Source organism: Mesocricetus auratus, unplaced genomic scaffold (genome assembly GCF_017639785.1).
Source record: "Mesocricetus auratus isolate SY011 unplaced genomic scaffold, BCM_Maur_2.0 Super-Scaffold_100054, whole genome shotgun sequence".
Taxonomy (NCBI): Eukaryota; Metazoa; Chordata; class Mammalia; order Rodentia; family Cricetidae; genus Mesocricetus; species Mesocricetus auratus.
The window spans coordinates 995,966-1,021,636 of record NW_024429231.1 but is presented as its reverse complement, the minus strand read 5'-3'; the positions used below and the strand labels follow the sequence as shown (position 1 = coordinate 1,021,636).

General features: G+C 49.7%; 1 protein-coding gene across 2 annotated transcripts; it reads right to left on the bottom strand.

Annotated features, from left to right (window-relative positions):
* Positions 1–16,982: 16,982 nt before the first annotated feature.
* On the bottom strand, positions 16,983–25,262 carry Klk5 (kallikrein related peptidase 5). Of its 2 annotated transcripts, none has more exons than XM_040736206.1 (6): positions 25,126–25,262; positions 24,795–24,881; positions 22,195–22,459; positions 20,139–20,395; positions 19,846–19,979; positions 16,983–17,399 (listed from the first exon to the last, which is right to left on the bottom strand). In XM_040736206.1, the coding sequence occupies exons 2-6, from the start codon at positions 24,865–24,867 to the stop codon at positions 17,244–17,246; spliced, it is 885 nt and encodes a 294-aa protein (XP_040592140.1). In that variant the 5' UTR covers positions 24,868–24,881; positions 25,126–25,262; the 3' UTR covers positions 16,983–17,243. The 2 variants fall into 2 exon arrangements, with proteins under 2 accessions (XP_040592140.1, XP_040592141.1); XM_040736207.1 differs by having other exon boundaries at positions 24,795–24,878; positions 25,126–25,253.
* Between the last annotated feature and the right edge of the window lie 409 nt (positions 25,263–25,671).

The following is a 25,671-nucleotide window of genomic DNA, read 5'->3' as shown; positions in this document are numbered from 1 at the left end:
AGCTTCCAGTAGCTCCTGGTCACTCAGGACCAGACACCCCCCAGGGAACACACACCAGTCACCCGGAACGAAACGGCCTCATGGGAGGCACTATGGACTGCTGGCTGCTATTAGGATTATTGCCACTGTTTTAATTACACCGTGACCCCCATTTGCTAATGGTTTCTTCTCTGCCAAGTTCAGGGAAGAAACAGGGCTCAGTTTTCTGACCCCAGCAAAGGCCTTAGAATCAGGCCAGTCTTACTATTGTTGTTTTTAGTCACTATTACTATGTGTTCTTTTGCTGTTGCTTTTACACTTATTTTTATTTTATTTTATGTGCATGGGTGTTTTGCCCGTTTATGGGATGAGGTGTGTGCCTAGTGCCTGTGGAGGTCAGAAGAGAACCGGAGTTACAGAGGGTTGTGTGTCAGCCAGCATGTGGGTGCTGGGAATTGAGCTTGATGCTCTGAACCACTGAGCCGTCTCTCCAGCCTCTTGATTTTGCTTTGAGACAGGGTTCATTCTGTAGCACAGGCTGCTCTGGACCTCACTGTGTAGTCTAGGATAGTATCAAACACACACTGAGCCCCCTGCCTCAGACTCCTGATGAGCGCTGAGATGCCGGGCGTGCGTCACCACTCCTAACAGCCGCTTCGCTTTAGCTGCTGATTTTCTCGGGTATTTCCCACAGAAATAGAAAGCTAACCACACTTAACATACCCACGCTGTGTGTGTGCTGTACCAAACAAATTACACCGCCAAAGCTCATTTCCTGTCCCTTTTACGCCTTTCTTTTTAAAAGTGTTTCTCTAACTACGTGCATGTGACTGGGTCTGTGCGCGTGAGTGCGGCTCACGCTGTCGGATCCCTCTGGAGCTGGAGTTACAGGCAGTTGTGAGTGGCCCCAATGGGTGTCAGGAGATGAACCTGGGTCCTCCGCAAGAGCGCCAAGCGCTTTTAAACCCTGAGCCACTCATGTGGTCACTAGGGTGCAGCCCCTTGGTGAAGACCCTGAGGTGCTGAGACGCCGGTGCATAAGGAGCGGACCCAACGCTGGGCGCCCCCATCCCGGCCTGGCGTGGCTTCAGCTGGCTACAGTAAAGCTACAGGAACACTTGTCCTGAAGCCAAATGAGTGACCACAAACCGAGAACATAAATTTATGTTATTCCAAACTCCGTGTTCTAGCGTGGAAACTGTTCGTGAAGTTTTTATAGTAACAGAACAAAGAGAGTCATTCATCAAGACTCTGAAAATCCACTGGTGGAGATATCAGGGAGAGATAAGCACTCGTCAAAAGACACCAGAAATTAACAGACTATTGGTTACCTAATTAACTTAGTGTAATTTTATAGCCCAGTAAAAAGATTTCCTTTATAATCTGTGTGTGTGCGAGCGTACATGTCTGTAAATAGTTGTGGGTGGTTATCCTAGGAGGCCAGGAGAGGGCCTCTGGAGCTGGAGTTTCAGGCAGTTGTAAGCCGGTCAATGTGGTTTTCAAGCGCTGAGCAATTTTTAAACATCGCTATTAGACACTGTAAAATCACACTACGACCTATGCCGTATTTTCATGAGCAGTGTTGGAGCCGGGCATGGCGGTACCTATAATCCCAGTATTTGTGGAAGTGGGAGACTTGAGGATCTCTGAGGGCCATATCCGGTGTCTCAGTCGGGGTTTTTATTGTGATAAAACACAGCAACTGGAAAGGGTTATTTCACTTCGTTGAGGGAAGTCAGGGCAGGAACTCCGGGCGAGACGAAGCAGAGGCCCGGGAGGGTGGTTGCTTGCTGGCTTGCTCGGCCTGTTTTCTTACCATCCAGGAACCCCTGCCCTGGTGGCATCACTCCCAGTGGGCTGGGTCCTCTCCTATCAATCATTAATCAAGAAAAGCACCGCAGAGTTGCCCACAGGCCAGTTTGGTGGAGGCCTTTTTTCCCAATCGAGGCTCCTGTTTCCAGGTGACCTGAACTTGCATCAAGGTGACACAAAGCCAGCCAGCCAGCACAGCCTATAGAGTGAGGCCTTTATCCCACAGAGCCGAGTTAGCCACCTGTTCTGAGAGGCCGTTAAAACAGCCCGGCGATAGTGGGAGGCAGAGAAAGGAGACTCATCACGGTGGTCCCATGGGGAGAGGATGGACAGACAGCCGTGGCCCCTCTAGCCCCTGTCAGGCCCCTGAAGGGAGACTGAAGGGTAAACAGAGGCTAACATGGTATCTAAGCCGTCTGAGACATGGTGCCACCCCGTCTTGGCCGGGCTTCAGGCTCCACTGTCAGGTGGTCTGACAAGCTCTGAGAATCACGTGCACTCCCCCGGGAGGCAAGTTACCCTCTGGCTGGCACCCTTTTCCTTCTCCCAGCATGAGATTCCTGGGGGGAAATTCCCATTCCTTTGGAGTCCATTGTTCCAATAACCTGACAGACACTAGTGTCTCTTTAGAATACCTGTTTCTGCCAGGAAGGCTGGGCGTGGTGACACCAGGAGCCCAGCTCTTGAAGGAGAAGCAAGGAGATAGGAATTAAAGGAATTATGTTATATAGCAAGTTGGAGGCTAAAACTGAGCTACATGAGAACCCACTTTAATAGGACAACAATAATGACAGTTATGGGGAGCCCAACAGTTGTGACCAGGCAGACACAGTTTATAGTCAACTGGCTGGGACTTCACGCAGGTACTCAGGTCCTCAGCGCAGGGTTTTTGAATGCAGAAACCATGTCCTGGCATCTTTCTTGGCAGCTTGGGGTGGGGGCTTCACATAAGCAAACAGTTCTACAGAAGCTAAGATAAGTGGTTAGCTGGAGGCTGAGGTTTGCACAAGAAGGAAGTTTGACAGAAGCTGAGATAACTTAGTCAGGGTATCTTGACCTCTGTTTCCTAGAATAGAGTTGGGTAATTTTCCATGGTCTTAGCAAGACTACAAGATGGCAGACTCTCTGCACCTTTGAAAGATAAATGACTTATATTTTTTATTTCTAAGTATGTGTCCCTTTGCTCCTTTGCTCCAGGACACTGGAGCCTGTAATCACTGCTCTCTGAACTCTGATTATGAGAGCAAAAGCTGTGTTTTAAGTTAAAATTACTGTGCTTAAGAGATCTATAAAACAAAATACCTCTAACCTGTAAACTCCACTTGCCCAAAGACAGACAACTTCCTAGAACGCTGGAACTGTTGTTCACTTAAGATAACAACCCATGTCTCGAGGGAGGTACACAGGCAGAAAGTACATCAGGATGTGTGCTTGCACCCGATTGGATGAAGGTTAGAAGTACATAGTCTTGTGAGTTTTCCTTTATAAGCCCCTGGCTAGTGCAATTTGGTGCCATACTCTGGGAATCCTGGGTATGGACCTGACCAGTGTCCATATCCTGGCCAGTATTTAATAAAGCTTGCTTCAAATTTGGCTAAAAATTTGTGGTGGTGGTCTTATTCTCACCTGTGGTGCTGGGGCCTCAACTCCTAGGAGAACCCATTCTGTGTCTGTCTGTCTACAGCACTGATAACTCTTCCAATAAACTTCTTACCCTCAACTGTCGGTCTCAGTGTCCCTGGAATTCTGTTTGAGACCGCCTTGTTGTTTTCTCTCAAATGCTAATAAAACTGTCATTGTCTTCTGAGTTTTTAAAATTATTTTATTAATGAGACCAAGAACTCAAAAGTGAACTCTGGGGACCCCAGCAACACCAGGGTAGCTTCAAGTGTAGCAATAGATAATGTCCAAGAAAGCCTTGGCTTGGAATGGGACTTGGAGAGAATCTGTCAGAAGACCATCATGCCTCTGGGCCAGGAGGCGAGTGCAGTTGCACATCTTCACAGTCAGAAGCTTGTTTTCGGTTCTATAGTGTTCTTAAGACAGTGAAGCTGCATCGCTGAGCCAGGCGGGCTGCAGGGCTGGGTCATTCATCTTCTCCATAACCACTCAGGGAGTGGGCACACTGCTCACACGTAGTCATCATTATAAAACAGTTGTGCAATGGCTGAAGGACGTCCTCCAAGCATAAACAACTCAAGTATTGGCAAGTCCTTTTTGTTGCTGCTGTGGGGACAGGGTTTTGTGTAGCCCAGGCTGGCCTCAAAATGACGATGTAGCCTGGGATGACCTTGAACTCTTGATCCTCCTGCCTGTCTCCACTTCCCAAGCGCTGAGATTTACAGGCACGTGTTGCCACAGGTACGGCTTTGAAGAGTTCCATTTCCAGGGGATCTGATGCTGTCTTCTGACCTCCACTGGCACCAGGCATACATGTAATGCACACACACACACACACACACACACACACACACACACACACCACTCATTATCATAAAGCCAGTCTATAAAGTTGTAACTAAGGAGCTGGCAGTGTGGCTCAATTGGTAGCATGCTAGCTTAGTATGCACAAAGGCCTGGGTTTGATTCCCAACACTGCATAAAGCAGATGTGGTGGTGTGCATCTGCAATCCCAGCATTGGGGAGGTAGAGGCAGGAGGATTGCCATGAGTTTAAGGTCAGTCTGGGTTACATCTCAGGGATTTGGGGATTCAAGAGGGACACTGAGGTGGCTTGTCCTTTCTGGTAAGAGACTTATTAGGATAGTTATGACTCAGGCCCATGAGGTAATGTGGGGTCCCCTCCTGCAGGTTTCAGAGAGAGGTGGGGGCGTCCATGGTGTGGGATGGTTGACACACAGTTCAGGGTGTAAGTTTGTCGTCAAGTTTCTCACATTTCTGGGTGTCAGGGAAGGGAGAGAGGCCCCATCACATGGAGAGTCACCTGTAGCCCCTCATGGCTTTGGGAGCTTGGTGAACTAACATCCTTTGAGGGAGTGAGCATTAGAAAGTCACAGGCAGTGGCCGGGGATACCCGCTGCTGTTTCCTCTCCAGCAGCTTTGAAACGAGAGAGGGCGAGGCCGCTGTAGGCTGGTATGGCCTAGTGGGCCCCAGAGGGAACCCAGCAGAGCTTCACAATAAAATAAAATAAATAGTGATTCAGCCCCTCGCCCCACAGTGGTGGCGCATGCCTTTAATCCCAGCACTCGGGAGGCAGAGGCAGGCAGATCTCTGTGAGTTCAAGGCTAGCCTGGTCTACAAAGTGAGTTCCAGGACAGCCTCCAAACAATACAGAGAAACCCTGTCTCAGTACACACACACACACACCCCTACATCCCCAATTTAACTGGCCTTCTGTGTTGTCACAGCCAGCCCGTGGAAACAGAAGCAGGCAGATCTCTGAGTTTGAGGCTGACCTGGTCTATACAGAGAATTCCAGGAGAGCCACAACTACATAGTGAGACTCTGTCTTAAAAGTTTTTCTATTACTTCAAATTTGAAATAATTTTTACTTTATTTTGTGTGTACGAGTGTTTTGCCAACATGTATGACTGTATACTAGGGCATTCCTGTTGCCTACAGAAGACAGAATGGGATGCCAGATTCCCTGGAGTTACTGACAGTTGTGAGCCTCCATGTGGGTTCTGGGAATTGAACCCTAGTAGTCTAGAAGACTAGCTTGTGCTCTCAACCTCTGAGCCGTCTCTCCAGTCCCTCTAGTGCTTTGAAATTTTTATTTTGTGGTAGGGAGATGGGGTGGACATGGAAGGAGTTAGGGGAAGGAGTTGGGGATGATTGTGATCAAAATACATTGCATAAATTCCGAAAGAATTAATAAAAACATATTAAGGTACTGAGGAGATGGTTCAGAAGTTAAGAACACTGGCTGTTCTTCCAGAGGTCAAGAGTTCAATTCCCAGCCACCACCATCTATAATGAGATGCTGGCAGAACACTGTATACAGAATAAATAAATAAATAGAAGAAATATATTTAAAAGAATATGAGAGAGAGAGGGAGAGAGAGAGAGAGAGAGAGAGAGAGAGAGAGAGAGAGAGAGAGAGAGAGAGAGAGAGAGAGAGAGAGAGAGAGCCAGGTGAACAACCTGCAGGAGTTACTTCTCTTCTTCTGCCATGTGGGCACCAGAGATCAAATTCAGGTTGTTAGGCTACAAGTTGTTCTCTGAGCTACATACCTGCACCCTTTTATGTGTGTACTCCAATACATAAATAAGTGCAATAAAAAGTTAAATATAACAATGTACCAGAGACACAGAAAAGGATCAAGGGCCCGAGAGAGGGCTCCACAGTTATTAGGACTCAGGTTCGCTTTCCAGCACCCAAATGTGGCTTACAACCACGTGCAACTCCAGTTCTAGGGGATCCGATGCCCTCTTCTGACCTCAGCTAGCAACTGCACACATGTGGTGCATTTCCTACAAGGCCTGCATCTGAGCTGTTGCATTGTTTTCTGCATCTTGACATGCTAGTCTTTGTGAAAGGCATGCTTGCTGGCATACAGCAGGTGACAGGCACAGGACACTCTCTGCCTCTATTTCACAACTTCTTAAACTATTGCAGCATAAGGTTTTATTTTAAAAGACTCATTTTTGTATTTTAAAGTGTGTGTGTATGTGTGTGTGTGTGTGTGTGCATGAATGCACACACATGAATGCAGAGCCCAAAGGGACCAGAAAAAGACTGTGGATTCCCTGGAGCTGGAGTCATAGGTGGTGATGAGCTGCTGATCATGGGTGCTGGGAGCAAAACCCAGGTCCTCTGCAAGAACAGCAAGTGCTCTTAATACTGCACCATCTCTTCAACACCAAAACAAGATGTCAAGTTAAAATGTGTCTGATCTTGGGTGGGTGTGGTCCCTGAGGCCTCTTACCTCAGCATTTGGGAGACTGAAGCAGGGGGATCACTGACAGTTTAAAGTCTCCCTGGGCCTAGCATACAGCAGGTGCTCAGGGAGAAGCTGTGCCACCACCATGCTTCCTTGGTTCCACAGGTTTGCCCTGTCTTTAGTGGCTACTTGCTCTTCAGCTCTGATTATCGAAAAATGAGCCACGAGGCTCCTGGCGGGGAAAACCAATGGCCACACTGGGGCATTCAGAGCTCCTGGCATCAGGCATCATTGGTCTGGATACAACTGAGTCATCCCAGTGATCACAGCGGCTACCAAACAATCTCTTAGGTAATCGGTTTGTAATGGGGATTGTGACAGTGACCAAGCTTTACAGGTCCCACGTGTGTAGGGCAGGAAGAACGCTAGGGTGCTTAGCAAACGCGCAGCATCTCTCATCAGGAACCTGTGCTGGGAGAGTGAGAGAAACGAGAGAGCACACACTTGCATTTGATGGCTCTCGCGAAGCTGAAATGTGGCTCGATAATCTTATTCTGCTTTTGGGGGTGTGCTACCTGCTTTTGTTTGTCCTGTTGGGGACAGCATGAGTCTGGAGTGTGCTAGGCAGGGGTTCCACCACTGACCCGCGTCTGCGCATGAGACTGTGCTCCAAAAGCCAAGAAGGAAGGAAGGAAGAAGCAGTCTCCGTGTCCCCCGGAGACTGTCTGCTCTTTCAGAGGAGGAAGACGGCAGGCAGCTAAAGGAGGGACTAGGGAAAGGACACAGAAGAACTTGTTGCTGTGCGGGTCTGAGAACGTCCTAATGAAACCCATTACTCTGAATGCTAGCAGAAAATCAATTTTTAAAAAAGGAAAGAGAGAGAGAAGTAGACAGAAGGAAAGAAAGGGAGACAGAAGGAAGGAAAGAAAGAGAGGTCAAGTCTCAAAGGAGCCACAGGACCCTATCCTGCATGGCCTCCCGCTGCCAAAAGAGAGGTCAAGCCTGAAGGAGCCACAGGACCCTATCCTGCATGGCCTCCCGCCGCCTTTATGTTGCCTTTAGTCCTTGTGGGCTGAGGGTGCCATCACCCACGACACACCTTCATAATTTGTAGGCAACTTCTTTTATTTACTTTCTTTCTCTCTCCCCACTCCAGGCTTACAAAGTATACATTGTGAATGTCCCAAGTGTGTCATTTTAATGTAAGTCATTGTCACCAGCGTCGTGTAATATAAGTACATCATTTCCCAAGCCCTGTGTCGTTTAAGACTTGTTAGAGTACCAGAGGGTTTACTCACCCACCTTCACCCCGCCTCTCCCGTGCATCCAACAACTCCCCTGGTGATGAGTCTTATAGTTTACAGATGAAGAAATAGGCTAGGACCAGTTAGGTACCTCAACTAGTAAAGGCACTTGCTGTCAAGCCTGATAACCTGAATTTGGCCCCAGGGGTCACCTGATGGAAGGAGTGACTTGACTCTTGCAAGATTCCTCTGATCTCCACACATCCACTACACATACCCTGTAACGTATGTACCCACACATGTACACGAAGTAACTAAATAAAACATTTAAAAAAGTAGTTTTGTAAAAAAAAAAAAAGCTGGTGAAACCACCCTTCAGAACACTTATCAGAGAACTGTAGGCTCACGGCCATAGGCAGCCCACTCTGAGGGGACATTGGCCGTTTAGGTCCCAAATATTAGGAGCCAGTGAGATGGGTCCTGAAGGGAGACAGAGACCCTTCGGACCATAGGAAGAAGGGAATTGTGACTCTTACAGGTTTGGGGGAGCAGGGAGGGAGAGGTGGGGCTCCATATCATGTGACCTAGCCTGACCTAGCGTACTGCAGAGGCACGCAGGCTGGCAAGCAGGGGACTGTAAATTCAGTCTGCAGCTGGAGGCAGAAGGGAAAGAGAACGCTGTGAGAGCCTCAGGAGGCAGGAGGTCTTCACAAAACTCCCTTGTGCAGAGACTGCAAGGGGGTGGGGTCCAAATACGGGGAGACAGAGCAGGAGCTGACAAGGTCTGCCATCTAACAATGGCAGGCCATGGCCTCCAACCTGTAGTCACCCTGAAGAGCGATGTGAGCCACAGGCTCATGCATGTCCCCTCCTGGGTGTGGCTATGTAGCCAGGATAGAAGTTGCTGAGTCACAGGGTGTGTGTGCTCGAGCTGACAACACCTGAGAGAGAGATTTTCAGATCAGGGCTCCGAGTTGACCTCAGTGCTACTGGGACTTGTTAATGCGGACCTCCTCACAGGGGCAACCCTTCCTTCCCATTCTCCTGGCTTCATTTAGTGTCAAGGAGGTCTTCACTCAGTGTTTTTTTAAAAAGTGTTTATTACATTTATTTTGTTTATTTGGGTATGGGGTGGGGCATGGGAGGGCCGTGGCACGTGGGTGGGCAGGTCAGAGGACAGCTTGGGGAATGGCTCTTCCCTTCCACAGCGTATCCAGAGATCCAGTGCAGGTCTAGCGAGGCTTGGTAGCCAGCCCCTTCCCATGAGAGTCCTCTCACAGGCCCGCGATGACTGGTGGAGTGCAGTACTTCCTTAGCTGCTTTAGCTTTTGGAATTCTGCTATTCTTTTAGCCTTTGATCTATCTTCCCATGAAGATTCTCTCTCTCTCTCTCTCTCTCTCTCTCTCTCTCTCTCTCTCTCTCTCTCTCTCTCTCTCTCTCTTCTCTCTCTCTTCCTCTCTCTGTCCCTCCCTCTCTCCCACTCCCTCCCGCCCTCTCTGTCTCCCCTCTCTCCTCTCTCTCTCTCTCTCTCTCTCTCTCTCTCTCTCTCTCTCTTTTGGTTTTACGAGACAGGGTTTCTCTGTATTGTTTTGGAGGCTGTCAGTCCAGCCTGGCCTCAAACTCACAGAGATCCTCCTGTCTCTGCCTCCCGAGTGCTGGGATTAAAGGCGTGCGCCACCACCGCCCGGCCCTCTCCCCTCTCTTAACAAACTGAGGATCTGGAGAGATGGCTCAGCCGTTAGAGCACTCGCTGCCCTTGCAGAGGACCACAGTGCGGTTCCTAGCACCAGCCACTTGTAAGTCCAGCTCCACGGCGTCTCACACGCATTTCTAGCTTCTGAGGGCAACTGTATTCTTATGCACACATGCACATGTGAGAACACACACATACACGCACAGTTGCTTCTTATTCAGTGTAGGTATAGTTCTTTCTAGGTAGGTAGCTTCCCTCATTGGACAATGCCTCTCATAGTCCATTCCACCCTCCTTTAACCCAGAACTCTTACTGGCTATCGTCAAAGTAGTCAGAATTTTGTCTAAACAATTTGTGATTTTGAAGGCTCCACAAGTCATTCCCCAGAGTCAAATGACTTAGCTTGCTTTTCTTCCCTAAATCTCTAAGCCTATCTTGCACCTAAGTGGTTTTAAATTTTTATTCTGAGACAGGGCCTCACACAGACTCACTACGTAGCTGAATATGGTCTTAAATTCCTGCTCCTCCTGCCTCAACTTCCTGAGCATGACTTTGTGGTGGCCGTTTTTGTTTTTTGTTTTGTTTTGGTTTGGTTTGGTTTGGTTTTTCGAGACAGGGTTTCTCTGTATTGTTTTGGAGGCTATCGGTCCAGCCCAGCCTCAAACTCACAGAGATCCGCCTGCCTCTGCCTCCCAAGTGCTGGGATTAAAGGCGTGTGCCACCACTGCCTGGCTCCGGTTTTGTTTTTGGGGTGTGTGTGTGTGTGTGTGTGTGTGTGCAGCTGGTGTATGGATACAGCAGTGTGCATGTGGGGGCCACAGGTGTCCTTATTCAATGTCTGCTTTTTCTGGAGGCATTTCCTTTCTGCATATGAATATTTTGTCTGCATATGTATATGTGCTGTATGTGTGGACCTAGGGGTCAGAAGAGGTTGTCACATGCCCTGGAGCTGGAGGCGCAGATGGTTGTGAGCCACCATGTGGGTGCTGGGAACTAAACCCGGGTCCTAGTGGGTGTTTTAAGCTGCCGCCACCTCTCCAGATCCTCAGCTGTGGTTTTTTGAGACACAGAGTTTCTCAGGTACACCAGGTGGGCTGTCCAGCAAGTTCCGGGGACCTCAGGCTTCAGCGCTTGAGTTACTAGCAGGGTCTGTCAAGCCTGGCATCTAAGGACCTTTCTATATGTTTACTTATTGCATGTGTTCCTGTAAGCGTGTGTTCGGGAACATGTGTGTCACAGTATCTGTGAGGAAATCAGCCGGTCATCGCTTTCTATCCTGTGGGTTTTAGGGCTCAGACTCAGCTTTCAGGCTCGTGTATGCCTCAGACCTACACGCCAGTGTCTTTTCCCAAGACCCGTGTCACCAGCCCCAGGCCTGGCTTTGTGAGCCCTGGAGAGCAAGTCTGTCTTTCGTGGCCAACAATTTATCAGCTGCTTCCTAGCCCCTTGTTTCGATCTTAACTTTTTTATTTATTTATTTGTTTGTTTGGTTTGGTTTTTTTGAGACAGGGTTTCTCTGTGTAACCTTGACTGTCCTGGAACTCACTCTGTAGACCAGCCTGGCCTGGAACTCAGAGAAATCTACCAAGGCTTAAAGGCGTGCCTGGCATAAAATTTTAATTTTGACATCGTTTCTTTCTGTAGCCTAGCCTGGAACTCACTATCCTCCTCCACCGCAGCCTTTTGAGCGCTGGGATGCATTCAGTTCTTGTGGTGCCAGATGGGACCTGGGCCTTGGTTTCTTTCTTTTTGTTACAAAGTTATTTATTGTTATTGTGTGTGCACATGGCGTGTGTGGAGGCCGGAGGACAACTTTATGGAGTCAGCTCTCTCCTCCCACCTCTGTTCAGGTTCAAAAGATCAAACTCAGGGCGTTCGGCTCGTGCAGCCAACACTTATCTGCTGAGCCATCTCTCCCACTGGGTTTGGTTTCCGGTATGGAGGGAACTGGTTTTCCCAACATCACGATTGAAGCAACCTGTGATCCCCTGTCCATCTGAGCTGCTGCTGAAACGTCACTTAACTCCTAGACTTATATATTCATGTGCCACACGTCTCCTTGGGATGAGACCCTTGGACCCACTTGTGGATAAGCTCGCCCTTGCTTGGAACATCACCTCTGTTTGTCAGGGCACCGGGATGTGTCCCAGGGTGAGAAGCTCGCTGTTGCACCACCACAGCCCTGCGCTTCTCTGTCTTACAACAGCATGCAGGCAGGTGAGAACCTTCCCCACCCTAGGCAGTAAGGTACTGCTCAGCCAAGTCGGCCTCGTCCCCACTGGAACCAGCGTTAGCATGGGAAAGATGCACCCTCATGTGAGAGGAGAGAGTCAAGGCTGCCAAGAAAATGGGTGCAATGTGTTAGCTCGGCTTCTTCCTTCTGGAAACTTCTTTTCTCACACCCTCCCCTCCCTATCACCACAGAGCACCAAAGACAGTGTTTCTGACACTTGTATTTTATATACCTTGATACAAGCAGAAGTAAGAGAAACCCACACAGGGCTGGAGTAGGAAGGAAAGTCCTGAGAGTGTGGCCTGCAGCTGGTTTGCAGTGCAGTCACCATTTGGTGGCTTTTATTTTTGTGGTATAAGGTGGTTAGGCCTCCTCAGGCTACCCACCTTCCAAGTGAGAAATGGGGGAGGGGTATTCAAACTTCACCACCTCTCTTCCTTTTAGATAGGTTTTGTGACAAGGTCTCGTATATCCCAAAGATTGCTCTGTACTCTCTCCAAGTTCGGGGCTTACTGAATGCACCACCACACCCTGTTTACCCCCCATGAGGGCTAGATGAGTACTTCACCAGCCAGCTGCACCCACAGCAGTTTTGTAACTGAGGCTGGTTCTCACTTGGTAGTCCAGGCTGGCCTCAATCTCCAGATCCTCCCTGCCTCTGTCTCCTGGGTATGGAAATTACAAGTGTCAGGTACTCCACTCAGCTAGCTCGCTCTCTCTATCTCCCTCCCTCCCTCCCTCCCTCCCTCTCTCCCTCCCTCCCTCCCTCCCTCCCTCTCTCTCTCTCTCTCTCTCTCTCTCTCTCTCTGTCTCCCCTGCCTTCCATCCATTCCATTCATTCTCCTTCCTTCCTTCCTGCCTTCCTTCCTGCCTTTCTTTCTTTCTTTCTTTCTTTCTAGTTTTATTTATTATGTATACAATGTTCTGGCATGTAGATGATTGTGAGGCACCATGTGGGCACTGGGAAATTGAACTCAGGACCCCTGAAAGAGCGACCAGTGCTCGTAACTTCTGAGTCATCTCCAGCTCCCACTCAGCTTCCTTTCTCTTCTTTTTGCTTTTAAAAAAATTTGGTTCTGGGGGGACGGACAGGAGCACATGGAGGACAGGGGACGAGGCAGGCAAGATGGCTCAGCTGGTAAAGGTGACTGCCTCCAAGCCTGACAACCAGAGTTCAAGCCCCAGGGCCCACAAGGTAGAGAAAAACCAAATCCTGCAAGTTGTCCTCTGACAGAACAGGCCAGGACATGATTGTACCTCCTCATCCTTCTCACCTGCACACATAAAATGAAACAAATAAATGTAACAGAAATGTTTACATTCAGTACGGGGGAGGGGTGGGGTGGGGAGGACAGGGGGCGATAAACTCAGGGACTTGCACATTCCAGGCAAACTGTCTCTCGATCACTTGGAACAAGGAGGAGACGCTGGTGTTGGGTGACCTTGTCTGACTCCACTTTAGATAAACTGGGTGCAGCTGAAATGAGCTTATCAACCACCCCCCTACTGCATTGCTGGCCAAACCCAGATATTGCTCATGTCCATAAGTGACCTGGAAACCACACCCTCAGCCCCTCACTGGGGATTCTAGGCAGGGGCTCTACCCTTACTCGCTGCCTCCTAACACGTACACAATTTCCCCAGAGACTGGCTGTCCTTAGGAGCCCTTGGCTTCCATCGTCTTGCTTAGATCCAGGCTCCGTGGCTTCCTTGATACTTGCAGCTCACTTGTTAGCTAACACACATGATAGCTGGGCTTGACCAGGAGAGCAGGGGAGACTGGGTGAGCTTATCTCAGTTTTATCTGGTTTACCTAGTATGGAGTCAGACCAGGTCACAGGGCACCGGCCTCTTTTCCTTGTTCCATCTGTATGTCTGTCTTCTCTGCTCACCCTTCACTATGGTCCTGAGTTGGGGCTCTGCCACTTGCAAGAAGCAGATTGGAGATGGGACCTGTGTCTTTGGGAGGTGGAGAGTCTACTACAGCTTCCCTGCTCTGTTTCTGCCTCGGTTACAGTAAATATCTCACAAACTCACTGTCTATGTGTGAATACACTTTCGTGTGTGTGTGTGTGTGTGTGTGTGTGTGTGTGTGTGTGTGTGTGTGTGTGTGTGTGAAGGGTAGAGGTCAAGGTCAGGTGCCACTCCTCAGGAGATGCCCACCTCATTTTATGAAACAGGGTCTCACTGAATAGGCTAGGCTAGCTGGCCAGTAAATGCCAGGGATTTACCAGTCTCCATGTTCTGGTGAAATGTGAACAAAATGCACTCTTTTCTGTTAAAGGATTAAATAAGGTGAAACTCCATAAAAAGTAGAATAAAAAAGCTGCTTGGCAAAAAATTCAAACTCCTCCAGAGTCAACGTTTCTTGAAATCAAAACACATGCTCAGGGTTTCTCCCTCTTTTCAAACATCGTGCTTTGTTGATTGGCTGTGCTGAACCAGCGAGCTTTTTTAGAGTGTAAAGCTGAGTCCTGGGAACTCAGGACAAGGCACAGCACCCCCTTTGCTCTAGGAATAAGAATCCGGCTGATAACCAGGACACAGTGGTGCACACCTTTTATTCCAGCAGAGACAGGCTGCTTTCAAGACTAGCCTGGTCTACAGAGTGAGTTCCAGAACAGCTAGAGCTTCATGGAGAAACCCTGTCTCAAAAATCAAAACAACCCAATCGAGCCCAACATGGTGGGGTCTGAGCACAGCCAGGGCTACATAATAGAGAGACCCTGTCACAAAACCTATGGGACCCCCACCGTGCTTGCTTGGTTTAGCACGGCTCTGCAGCCTTCTACAGAAAAACGTCTGGAGGCCAGCAAGGTGGCTCACTTGTCAGAAGCGCATGCTGCTCTTGCTGAGGACCCAAGTTTAGTTCCCTGAACTCTCTCTGGGAGGCTCACAAGAGCCTGTGGGTACAGCTCGAGGGGACCTGACTCTTGACCTCTTTTTCGTACTCATGTGCACATGACCACAGACAGATACACATGAATAAAGATAAATTTAAAGAAATCTGGGGCCTGGGGAGATATACTTTGTTCACTGATCCCGGAGCCCACGCGGTGGGAGGATAAAACAAACTCTCAAAAGTTGTTCTTTAACCTCCACACGAGTCCTCCCTCCTCCCCCAAAAGTCTGAAAAATTGAGGAAACAAAAAGATGGGGCTAGTGTGATAGTTCAGAGGTTAAGATAAGTGGCTGCCCTTCCAGAAGACCTGGGCTTCTTTCCCGGTACCCACAAGCCATCTCAAACCATAATTCCAGTTCCAAGGGACTGATGCCTTTTTTGGCCTCCAGGGGCACTGCACACAGGTAGTATATAGTCATACGTGCAGGCGAAACACCCATACACATAAAATAGTACTTTTGACAAAAAAGAAAAGAAAAGAAACAAACACAGATTCATTCACAACATCTCACGTTCCAGACATCAGCACGCCACGCATAGCGAGTTGCTTCTCCTGTGGCCTCAAGGGTGATGGAGCCTGGCTTCTTGACTCTGCCGGCCGTTAAGAGAGAACGTTTATGTTATCGAGCTTTCCATGGCAACATACCTGAGACAAACACCTCAGAAGGAGGAAGGTTTTATTTAGGTTTGGGGGTTTAGAGGTTTCGACTCATCTTGCCTTTGGGTCTGTGGTGAGTTAGCACATCATGGCGGGTGTGGGAGGTGGAAGAGGCTGCTCAAACCATGGTGTCCAGGAAGTAAACGGGTAGGAAAGGATGAGGCTCTGACCTTCTTCAAGGGCTTATCCACCGGGATCTGCCTCTCCAAGGTCTGGCAGCTCTCGAGATCAGTGCCAGCCTGGGTCAGCCCCTTGACATAGGAGCCTTTCGGAGACACTTAATATCCAAACTATAAGAATATCACTAGCTTAGGAAGAGACCAAAATTCAACATTTGAGGTGTGGTTTTCATTGAATGTACATTGTTTTTACAGCAGTTAAAAGATTCCAAGTTGGCTGGGCGGTGGTGGCACACGCCTTTAATTCCAGCACTCGGGAGGCAGAGGCAGGCAGATCTCTGTGAGTTCAAGGCTGGGCTGGACCGACAGCCTCCAAAACAATACAGAGAAACCTTGTCTCGTAAAAAAACAAAACAAAAAAAAAAAGATTCCAAGTTGAATACTGTGCGTTGGGGACTAAGCCATGTACTCTAGATTTAGGGTAGAGTTGTAATTGGGAGACTGCTGTGCTCCTGTCACACAGCAAGTTTGGTTAGCTAACAGTATTGACTTGATAAGATCTAGAGTCTCCTAGGAGATAAGCCTCTGGGAATCTGCAAGGGAGTTAGTTGAGGTAGAAGACGCACCCTGAATGTGGGCAGCACCAGCCCATAAGCTGGGATCACGATCTGACTAAGAGGGAGCCACCAAAGTGCAGTGTTCATCTCTGCTTCCTGACTGGTTGCAGTGGGACCAGCCACCTCAAGATGCTGCTTTCCACTGTGATAGGCTGGACCCCGGACTGTGGGAGATAATGAGCCCTTTCTCCCTTAAGTTGCATTTGCCAGGTGCTCGGCCACAGGCATAGACAGTTACTATTTGTTAAGAAAATGCAAGGTCGCCGGGCGTTGGTGGCGCACGCCTTTAATCCCAGCACTCGGGAGGCAGAGGCAGGTGGATCTCTGTGAGTTCGAGGCCAGCCTGGTCTACAGAGCGAGTTCCAGGACAGCTTCCAAGACAATACAGAGAAACCCTGTCTTGAAAAAAAAAACCAAAAAAGAAAAAAAAAAAAAAGAAAATGCAAGGTCACCAAAGGACCCATGCAAGTGCATTGTCCTGGAGGAGAAGCCACTGTGGTGTCACCAGAGGTCCGTATATTTGAATGTTTGGTCCTCAGTTGGTAGAAATGTGTGGGAAGAATTAGGAGGGACAGTCTGGTTGGGAATGGTGTGTCTCTGGGTGGGGCCTGAGGTTTTAAACGCCTGTGCCACCCCCAGTTAGCTTTCTGTTTGTCTTGTGGTCGTATCTCAAGATATGCGCTCTCAGTTACTGCTTCAGCATCTTACCTCCCTACCTGCTGCAGTGCAGTAAGGGTCATGGACTCTAACCCTTTGAACTGAAAGCCCATATAAACTCTTCCTTCTGTAAGTGTTGGCTTCTTAGCAGGCAATCGAAACGTATCTAAGACAGACACTTGCCCACAGCTGCATGGCACAGGAGGAGACAATACCAAGGAGGTTCTTCCCATGGGTTTTATTTCTGGGTCTAATTATGGCTGCAGAAAAGGCTCAACTCTGGATTTGTGGATGGATCCATTGAGGATGATGGGTTTGAACCCCACCCTTGTCATTCCAGGAAGTGCCCCTAGGGTCTGGCTATAGAAACAGCCAGTCCACCATTTGAGATGAGGATCTTGATGCCAGGAGACGTAGATCTTGGTCTGGGGAGACTGGAAACTGTCTGCAGCATCCGCATTGCAGTGGGTGATGCTGGTGTGGATCATGAGTTGGATTTGATGGTGTCATCAATCCACTTAGAGAACTCACAAAGGTTGGTGTAGACACCTGGCCTGTTCCGCTGGGCACAGGGGAAGTCACCCCAGGACACAAGGCCCTGCAGCTGGCCGTTGCAGATCACAGGTCCCCCGGAATCACCCTGTTGGGAAAAGAAAGGAGGCAGACATGTGGTGAGGTAGAACGAGAAGGAACAAGATACCCAGCACCACGTGTAGGTGCAGAAGGGCGGGGACACAGAAAGCAGGTACAAGCAAGGGGGAGAGGACAGACAGCATTCAACGCAGGTAAAGCAGACAGAGGCAGAGAGAAAGGACGCTGTCAGTACGTCAGTCCAGTTCAGACTGTATGTTGGTGGCCCACCCGCCAGGCTCTAGCCAACACCCTAACCTCCTCCCAGCTTCTGCTAGCTTCCTCATCCGCTTTCTCCTCACCAGATTTCTAGTTTGTCTCCTCTCCCTCCCGTCTCCTCCTCTGCCTGCCTGTCTGTCTGTCTCTGCTTCCTCCCTTCCCTCTTTTTTCTCCCGCTTTCCCTCATCCCTCCTCTCCCCTGCTTTCCTTGTCTCTTTCCTCCCTCTGTTCATGTTTTGCTGTTGTTGTTTGTTTTCAGACAGGATCAGACTGGGCTGAGCTTGTGATCCTCCTGCCTCAGTCTTCTAAATGACTGGGATGATAGTCCTATGCTACGAGGCCCAGACGCCGTCTCCATGATTTTCCTTTAAACCTTTTCACTGAGTTCTGAGTCCATTAGTCAGCTTCTCTGGACCTGCACGTGAGGCTCACGATAGCTGCTGCTTGTGCTAATGAGTGCATGCCTGTAAATCCGGTGACACAGAGCCAGTGGTTGTTTATTATTGTTGTTGTTGTTGCGTGCGTGTGTGCGCACACGCGTGTGTGTGTGTGTGTGTGTGTGTGTGTGTACAGGTGGAGGTCAGACATCCTTCCTCAGGCACTGTCCATCTTGTTTTTGAGGCAGTCTTTCACTGGCCTGGAGCTTATTGATTGGCCAGCAAGGCTCAGGGATCCCCCTCAGGATGCCTCAGCTAGTAAACCGTTGTTTCCCCCGACACAGCCGTGCCAGGAAACAGTGATTCCTTTCCATTCTTCGAATGAGCCAAATTCCCACGTTGCTGCCTTTGCACAGGTCTTTTCTGCGCCCTTAGCCTGTATGAGTCTGGCTCCAGGGTGTCTGATAGGTCCTGCTTATACAGATCCTGTCTAAGGAAGCCCTCCCCATGACACCATGAAGACTGGTCCTTGCATTGTCTGTGGTGATGGATTATTTCTTTTATTTATCGTGCAACATTGTCTTTTCTAGTGACTCCACACAACCTTCTGAAATAGCACTGCTTGTAACGTTTCTTGACCAAGGGAGCTCTTTTTAAGTTGTTACTTTACATTTTTTTTTTTTTGGTTTTTCAAGACAGGGTTTCTCTGTATTGTTTTGGAGGCTATCGGTCCAGCCCGGCCTCGAACTCACAGAGATCCGCCTGCCTCTGCCTCCCGAGTGCTGGGATTAAAGGTGTGCGCCACCACCGCCCGGCTTGTTACTGTACATTTTTTAAAAGGCTTATTTTTATTACGTAAAATCAGACACTTACCCATCACATGCTTGAAGACAGAACTTTGATAGCCATTATGTAAAGGGGACCTCCCCCTGAGGTGTAACACCTTTTGCAGGGCACAACCTATTTGGCCACAAGGAACAGCCTTGATCTCTCCTTCCAGACCTGAATTGTGATATGGGAATTGAAGTATGTCTGGAAAACTGAAATGGGTTTCCAGGGTAAAAGGCATTGTGTTTTGGCTGCCTGTGTGTAAATGGTATGCTTATAATTATTATATGTTAACTAAATTCTGACAAGTGTCACTTGAGAATATAGAGACATCACATATTAATTAATTAAATACAATATGCTATTAATATTAATTCCACCTCCTTAGTTACTTACTGCTTTGTGAGTCAAGAGACGGAACTCAAGCCTTGTAGCATTCTATATAAGTACTCTACCTCTGAGCCATGCCAAGAGGCCCCTCACTGGCTGGGTCTAGGCAGGGGCTCTACACTGAACCATACCCCTAGCTTCATTTTCACTTTTAATTTTGAGATAGGGTCTCACTGTGTTACTCGGGTAAACCTTGAACTTACTGTGTAACCTATGCTGGCTCTTGGATTTTATTCTTCCCAACTCAGCCTCCCACCTATCTGAGATGACAAGTCGTGGCCTGTTTCCTTTTATTTTTAATTTTTTTTCCTATATGAAAACCGAAAATCGAATGTGGAGGCTCAAACCGTGTGTCCATCGGAGAACAGCGAGCATGAGCTCTGTGAAAATAAGGGTCTTGGTACTTAATAGAGCTCAGGGGATCTGTATGGCGCTTGATGGGCTGGTGAGGTGGCTCAGTGGTAAAGGTGTGAGCTGCTAAGCCTGACAGCCTGAGTTCAGTCCTGGGGACCCACAGACCTCCATGTGTTGTCCTCTGACACTCATGCACACATTGTGACGCACGTGCTCACACAAATGTAAAAACACATAAACAGCACTCAGCGATTTTTCTGGATCAATGGAGCTGCATCCAGTTCTTACCTGGCAGGAGTCCCTACCCTCTTCATCACCAGCGCAGAACATGCTCTTGTCTATCTGTCCGGGGTAGGAGTTTTTACACCTCTCCTCACTCAGCACAGTGATATTCAGGCACTGGAGGACTTTGGGGAAGTTATCTGTCAAACAAGAGCATCGTGAGGGGCAGAGGGTGAGAGACAGCACAGCTGGGCATGGTGGGGCAAGCCTGCTACCCAAGCCCGAGTGACAGGACAGTCTGGGCTATGTGGCAAGAGTTGGCGAGAAACGCGGGGATTAGGAGAAGCCAGCATACTCACTGTGGCTGCTGCTCGTCGTCCCCCAGCCAGACACCATGCACCTGGTCCCCTGGACAGGACAGTTAGAAGCAATTTTGACGGGCTTCACTGAGTGAGAGTCACGGATTTTTCTGTTCATTTTGATGAGCATGAGGTCATTGGAGTGGCCAGGGTGGGAGTAACCAGGATGGGGGATAGATTTGATTCCCTGGAACATCTGCTGCCCAGACTCGTAGACAGGTGACGTGGAATGGTGGCCCAGACGGATTCTGTACACTCTGAGGAACATGGCAATGATTATTGCCAGCCCAGAACTCTGACCACCTGTCCAAGGCAGTCTCAATCCCTGCTCTAACCCATCCTTAACCCAACATCATCCATCTTCAACTCAACTTGATCCCATCGCCAACCTTCCTCCCTCTTATCCTCATCCACAACTCAATCCTGTCTTCAGCCCAACTATTAACCCCAACTCTACCCATTTTGAACACAGTTCTGTACCATCATCAACCCTAACTCCATCAGTCTCTACCCTGTGTGCACCCCCATCCCCAGCTCCTATCTGCATTCATCTTTCACGTTAACTGCAACCTGAGTATGTGCCCTCCAGCAACCAGCAGCTTGAGCATTCTCAGTCCCAAGTCTGTGTCTTGGGGTTGTCTATCTATAATCAAATTTTATGCCCTGCACTCAATGTAACCAGCTTAGCAGGACTTGGAAACACAGATCTTAGAAGATGAAGGCAGGAGGATCAGGTGTTCAAGGTGTTTTTGGCTACATAGATGGTTTGAGGCAACCCTGGTCTACATGAGATCATTTCTCAAAAACAGCAAAGTAACGATAAGACAATAAATCAACCCCAAAGTGTTTAACCATCCCTCACTCCATAAACAAACCCAGCTACACCTTCTGTCTTACACCCATCCCTGGCCCTAACTCTGTCAACTGTCTTTCTCTCTACCCACCACACTTCCCCTAACCTCCACTCTAGATCTAACCCTAATTCCATCTTACCCTAAACCATCAATGCATGTGTGCCCAACCCCAACAGTACTCTTTCCCCAGCCCAAAACCATGCACATGTATGTCTCAAACCACACCCAACTCTCTCCATCTCCAAATCCAACCAGGTTCAACCACTTTCCTGACTCTAACCCCAATCCATTCTCCAATCCAAGCCCTATACCCAACCCCTTCTTAATCTCATCTCTGTCTTCATAGGTTCTAATCCCACCTCCATTCCAAACCACTCCACATGTCTGTCTCTATATTATCTTTATAGCCTGTGTCTCTCTCCTTACCTCTATTGCAATCTCTTTCTTATCTATCTCCTTTTAGCTCCAGATTTCACCTATCCCTGCCTCCCATGCCTAGATCAGCCCTCTTACCAGTGATGACCTCATCCTCATGCTATTGTCTCCGTCTTTCAATCTTTCCATCCATCCATCCTTCCAACCTCCTTCCAAACTCCCATCCATCCACAAATCTACCCTTCCATGAATCAATACATCCTTCCTTCCTATTTTCCTTCCTTCCTATCTTCCTTCCATCCTTCCTTCCTCCCTATCTTCCTTCCTTCTTCCCTATCTTCCTTCCTTCCTTCCTTCCTTCCTCCCTTCCTTCCTATCTTCCTATCTTCCTTCCTTCCTTCCTCCCTTCCTTCCTCCCTTCCTTCCTTCCTCCCTTCCTTCCTTCCTCCCTTCCTTCCTTCCTCCCTCCCTTCCTTCCTCCCTTCCTTCTTTCCTTCCTATCTTCCTTCCTTCCTCCCTTCCCTTCCTTCCTCCCTTCCTTCCTTCCTCCCTATCTTCCTTCCTTCCTACCTACCTTCCTTCCTATCTTCCTATCTTCCTTCCTTCTTTCCTTCCTTCCTTCCTTCCTTCCTTCCTTCCTCCCTCCCTCCCTTCCTTCCTTTCTTCCTCCCTCCCTCCCTTCCTTCCTTCTACCCATCTTCCTTCTTCCATCTTTCCATCCATGAACTTATCCACTCTTTCTCCCTTCTTCCCAGTCCCCTCCTGGGATCTCTCTTCTGCTCCTGTCCCCAGCTTTGTCCCATGCCCTCTACTAGGGCTGTACTCACGGCTTCCTGCAGTGGGCGGCTGTGAGCAGCCACTGTGGAGTGATCAGCACCGCCCCGCAGTACAGCTTGTTGGGTCCCAGCAGCAGTGCGCCCTGCCATGGCTGTGCATCCTTTTCACAATCTGACCCATTTATAATGCGAGAACTACTATCCGACCGGGTGTCCTCCCCTGACTCGGACTCCCTGCTGAGGTCTCTGTTAGTTCCGGAGGGCCCATTGCCAGAGGGGTTGCCACAGGAGGAAACATCTTCAGCAAGAACAGGCTCTGGAAATACAGAGTGGGTGGAGAATGGGCTTGGGGGTGGGGCTTGAACTCGGGGAAGGGGCTTAGATGCAGGGGTATTCTCAGAGTCAGGAACTGGAACCAACCACGTTGTCTGACCTGATGCCCCAGGCCCTTGGATAAGAAACTGGAACCAGGGATGTGGAGATGAGGCCAGGGACTGGGCAAGGGCTGAAGGACGAGTCCTAGAATGTGGACAACAGAGCTGTAGAGGTGAGGTTAGGCCGGAAGGCTTGGGTCAGGGCTGTGGAAGTGGGACCAAGGAGTAGAGGTGGGGCCAGGTCAGTCAGGTGTGGCCCTGTCTGTAGGGCGGGGTCACGGCAGTGTGGAAAGGGCCAAGGCTGTAGGGAAGGCCCTTGTGAACAAGAGCAAACAGGTGGTAACTCCGTCAGGGAACCAGGGTTGTGGACGGATAGATCCCCAGCTCTAGTGGGCTCCTAGCACTTTTGTGTGCCTCAGGATTCCAGACATTGCTTTAGAACTCGGTTGGTGTTACCGGGGGAGGGGGCGTTCCCTGGGACACAAGAGCCCTTAAGGGCAGAGCAAACTTAAGGTTTGGGACCTCATTCCAGAAGTGGAGTCAAGCCAAGCCTGGTGTCACAAGCCTGTCACCCACGGATTCAGGAGGCTGAGGCACCAGGATGGCAAGTTTAAGACCTGGGCGGCTGGCGACCGGGAATTAGTCTATGGAGAGGTGAGGCCAAGATCACTTGGGGTGATCAGTCCTGACTTTGGAAGGGGAGGTGGAGCTGACCTCTGGAGCCACCTATAGCAAGATGGAACCTAGGGAAACAGGGCGAGAACCAGGGACTTGGTTGAAAACAGTGGGTGGAGTCAGAGTTCTTGGGTGGAACTTAAGGAGGGGGACAGAAAGAGGGGACTCTGGAGGGGTACAGCATGACTCACTCTCTGAATTCCCACACAGACCTTTATGCCTTCTGCCTCCCCCATCCCCACAGGCCAGTCACTGGTCATGTTCCTGCTAATGAACTAGAGAAGGGGGCTTCAGTAGTCTATGCACCCACAGGCACATTCCAAGGAACAAATGCGCCTGCTCCTGAGTGTCAGGCGCCTTCCCTCAGGAGCTCATACCCCTGACCAGCATCTGAGTGACAGGCAGGTATGTGTGGACGGGAGAACTGCACACACTTCTGCACACGGGAATGATGGCACATCACACTTAAAGGACATTTGTGTCTGGTTCCCAGGTTGGCACAGCCGAGGGAATCATGGCTACTACCATCTACAGTCACTTTGCTCTTGGTTCCCCCAGGCATGGCCGGGAGCCCTAAAAACAGTTGCATTGAACACACATCCAGCGGCGCTCACAGCGCCCCAAATGCACAGCCCCCCACATGTGAGGCTCCACCTGCCACAGGACCACAAATACCGTCACATGGGAAAGGGGCTATCTGCAAACACAAGGGTCGTATATTTTCACAGTGATGAGCAGAGCTTCACTGCATTCCAGACATAGAGACTGCAGTACAAAGGAGACACATTGAGTCAGATGCACAGCAGCATCACCAACCTGGAAAGCGCACCCACACAGATGCAGCACCAGCTCAAAGGGTCAGTGCCATCTGCCATGCACAGTCACGGGCCATACCCACTTGCCCACATCTGCAACCTCAGAACTTGGGAAGCTGAAGCAGGAGGGTAGAATTCAAAGCCAGACAGGGCTTCAGAGTGAGCTCCAGGAGAGCCTGGGTTATAGAGCAGGTTCTAGGTTAGCCTAGGATACAAAGTGAGATTATGTCTCGGAAACTAAAAATAAGGAGCCTGGAAAGATGGCTGAGTATTTAAGAGCTACTCTTGCAGTGGATCTGGATGTGATTCCCAGTAGTCACATGACAGCTCCCAGTCACCTGCAACTCCAGTTCCAGGGGGTCTGAAGCCTGCCTATTCTGGTCTCCTTGGGCATCAGGCATGCTTAATTCAAAATCCATACAAATAAAGTAAAATAAACAAAAAAACAAAACAAACCAGTAATAGCAAAAACAGTTGATGGCACACAATTGCAATCCTAGCCCTCAGGAGGCAGGTGTAAGAGGACTGGCCACAAGTTCGAGGCCAGCCTGGTCTAGATAGTGTGGTCTAGACCAGCCTTAGCTACACAGTGAGACTCTGCCTCAAAAAACAAAAACAAAAAAACAAGATAGATGCCCTCTCCTGCTCGCCAGTACATACACATCCACGGGGCCCACATTCAATTGTGTAACCACACAGGCACAAACACACATTCACCTGCCCCCAGGGCCACACCCACTGGTCCTCAGCGGCAGCTTCTCCCCCCACACTTAGGGACTCTGGTTACCTGAGACCCCCAGAAGCAGGGTTGCAATCAGGGTAGCCATTGTCCACTTCCGGGGATGTCCTGCCCTTGCCATGACTGCTGCACCTGCTAGGAAATAGAGGTCTCAGCCCACTTCCCTCACCTGTGCCCGGTGTCTCTAGAAGAGAGGCATCACAGAGGGATGGACAGCCTCGCCCTTAGCCCTCAGAGACCAGCAGTGGAGGGGAGGACTGCAAGCATCTTACAGTCTGTGAGGGTGGAGTGAGGAGAGGCAGGGCGAACACAAGATAAGACAGAGCCAGGCAGGGCCCCTCTCCTCCCTCACCTGCTGAGACCCCTCCCCGGGCCTCACCTGCCACTGTCCCTGGTGCCCTGGGCAGTGGGTGGCGGGGGTCTGGCTCTCACTGTAGCTGCAGACTTCTCAAGGTGGCCTGAGCCTTCCAGCCACCCCTCCTCTCCGCTGGCACCTGGTGATATAACCACCCACTGGTCCCCGGGGCACATTCCCTGGCAGTGAGCTTCCTGTCAGTCTGGGCCCCGGCACTCACTCTTCCTGTCTCCCCTCCCCTCCACCCCCGGAGCACCCCCCACCCAGCGCCTAGTGCCACTCCCTCCCTCCCTGGCCCCAAGGATGGGGAGGGGGCCTCAGCCAGGCAGGAGCTCAGAGGTGCTCTTCTAGAGCGAGGATTTCTTATTTTCCTTTTCCTGTGTCACTCGTTCATTACAACTCTGTCTCCTTTCCCATCTCTCCTTCCGTCTTCGTCTGTTTTTAAAACCCCTCTGCCTTGTGGTCTAGCTGTTAGTCCTCGCAGGACCTTCCAGAGTCTGTCAGCATTTGACATCCAACGCATCTGTTAGTGTGTCTTCCCCACCTCTCTGTCCCCATGTCTCTCTCTGT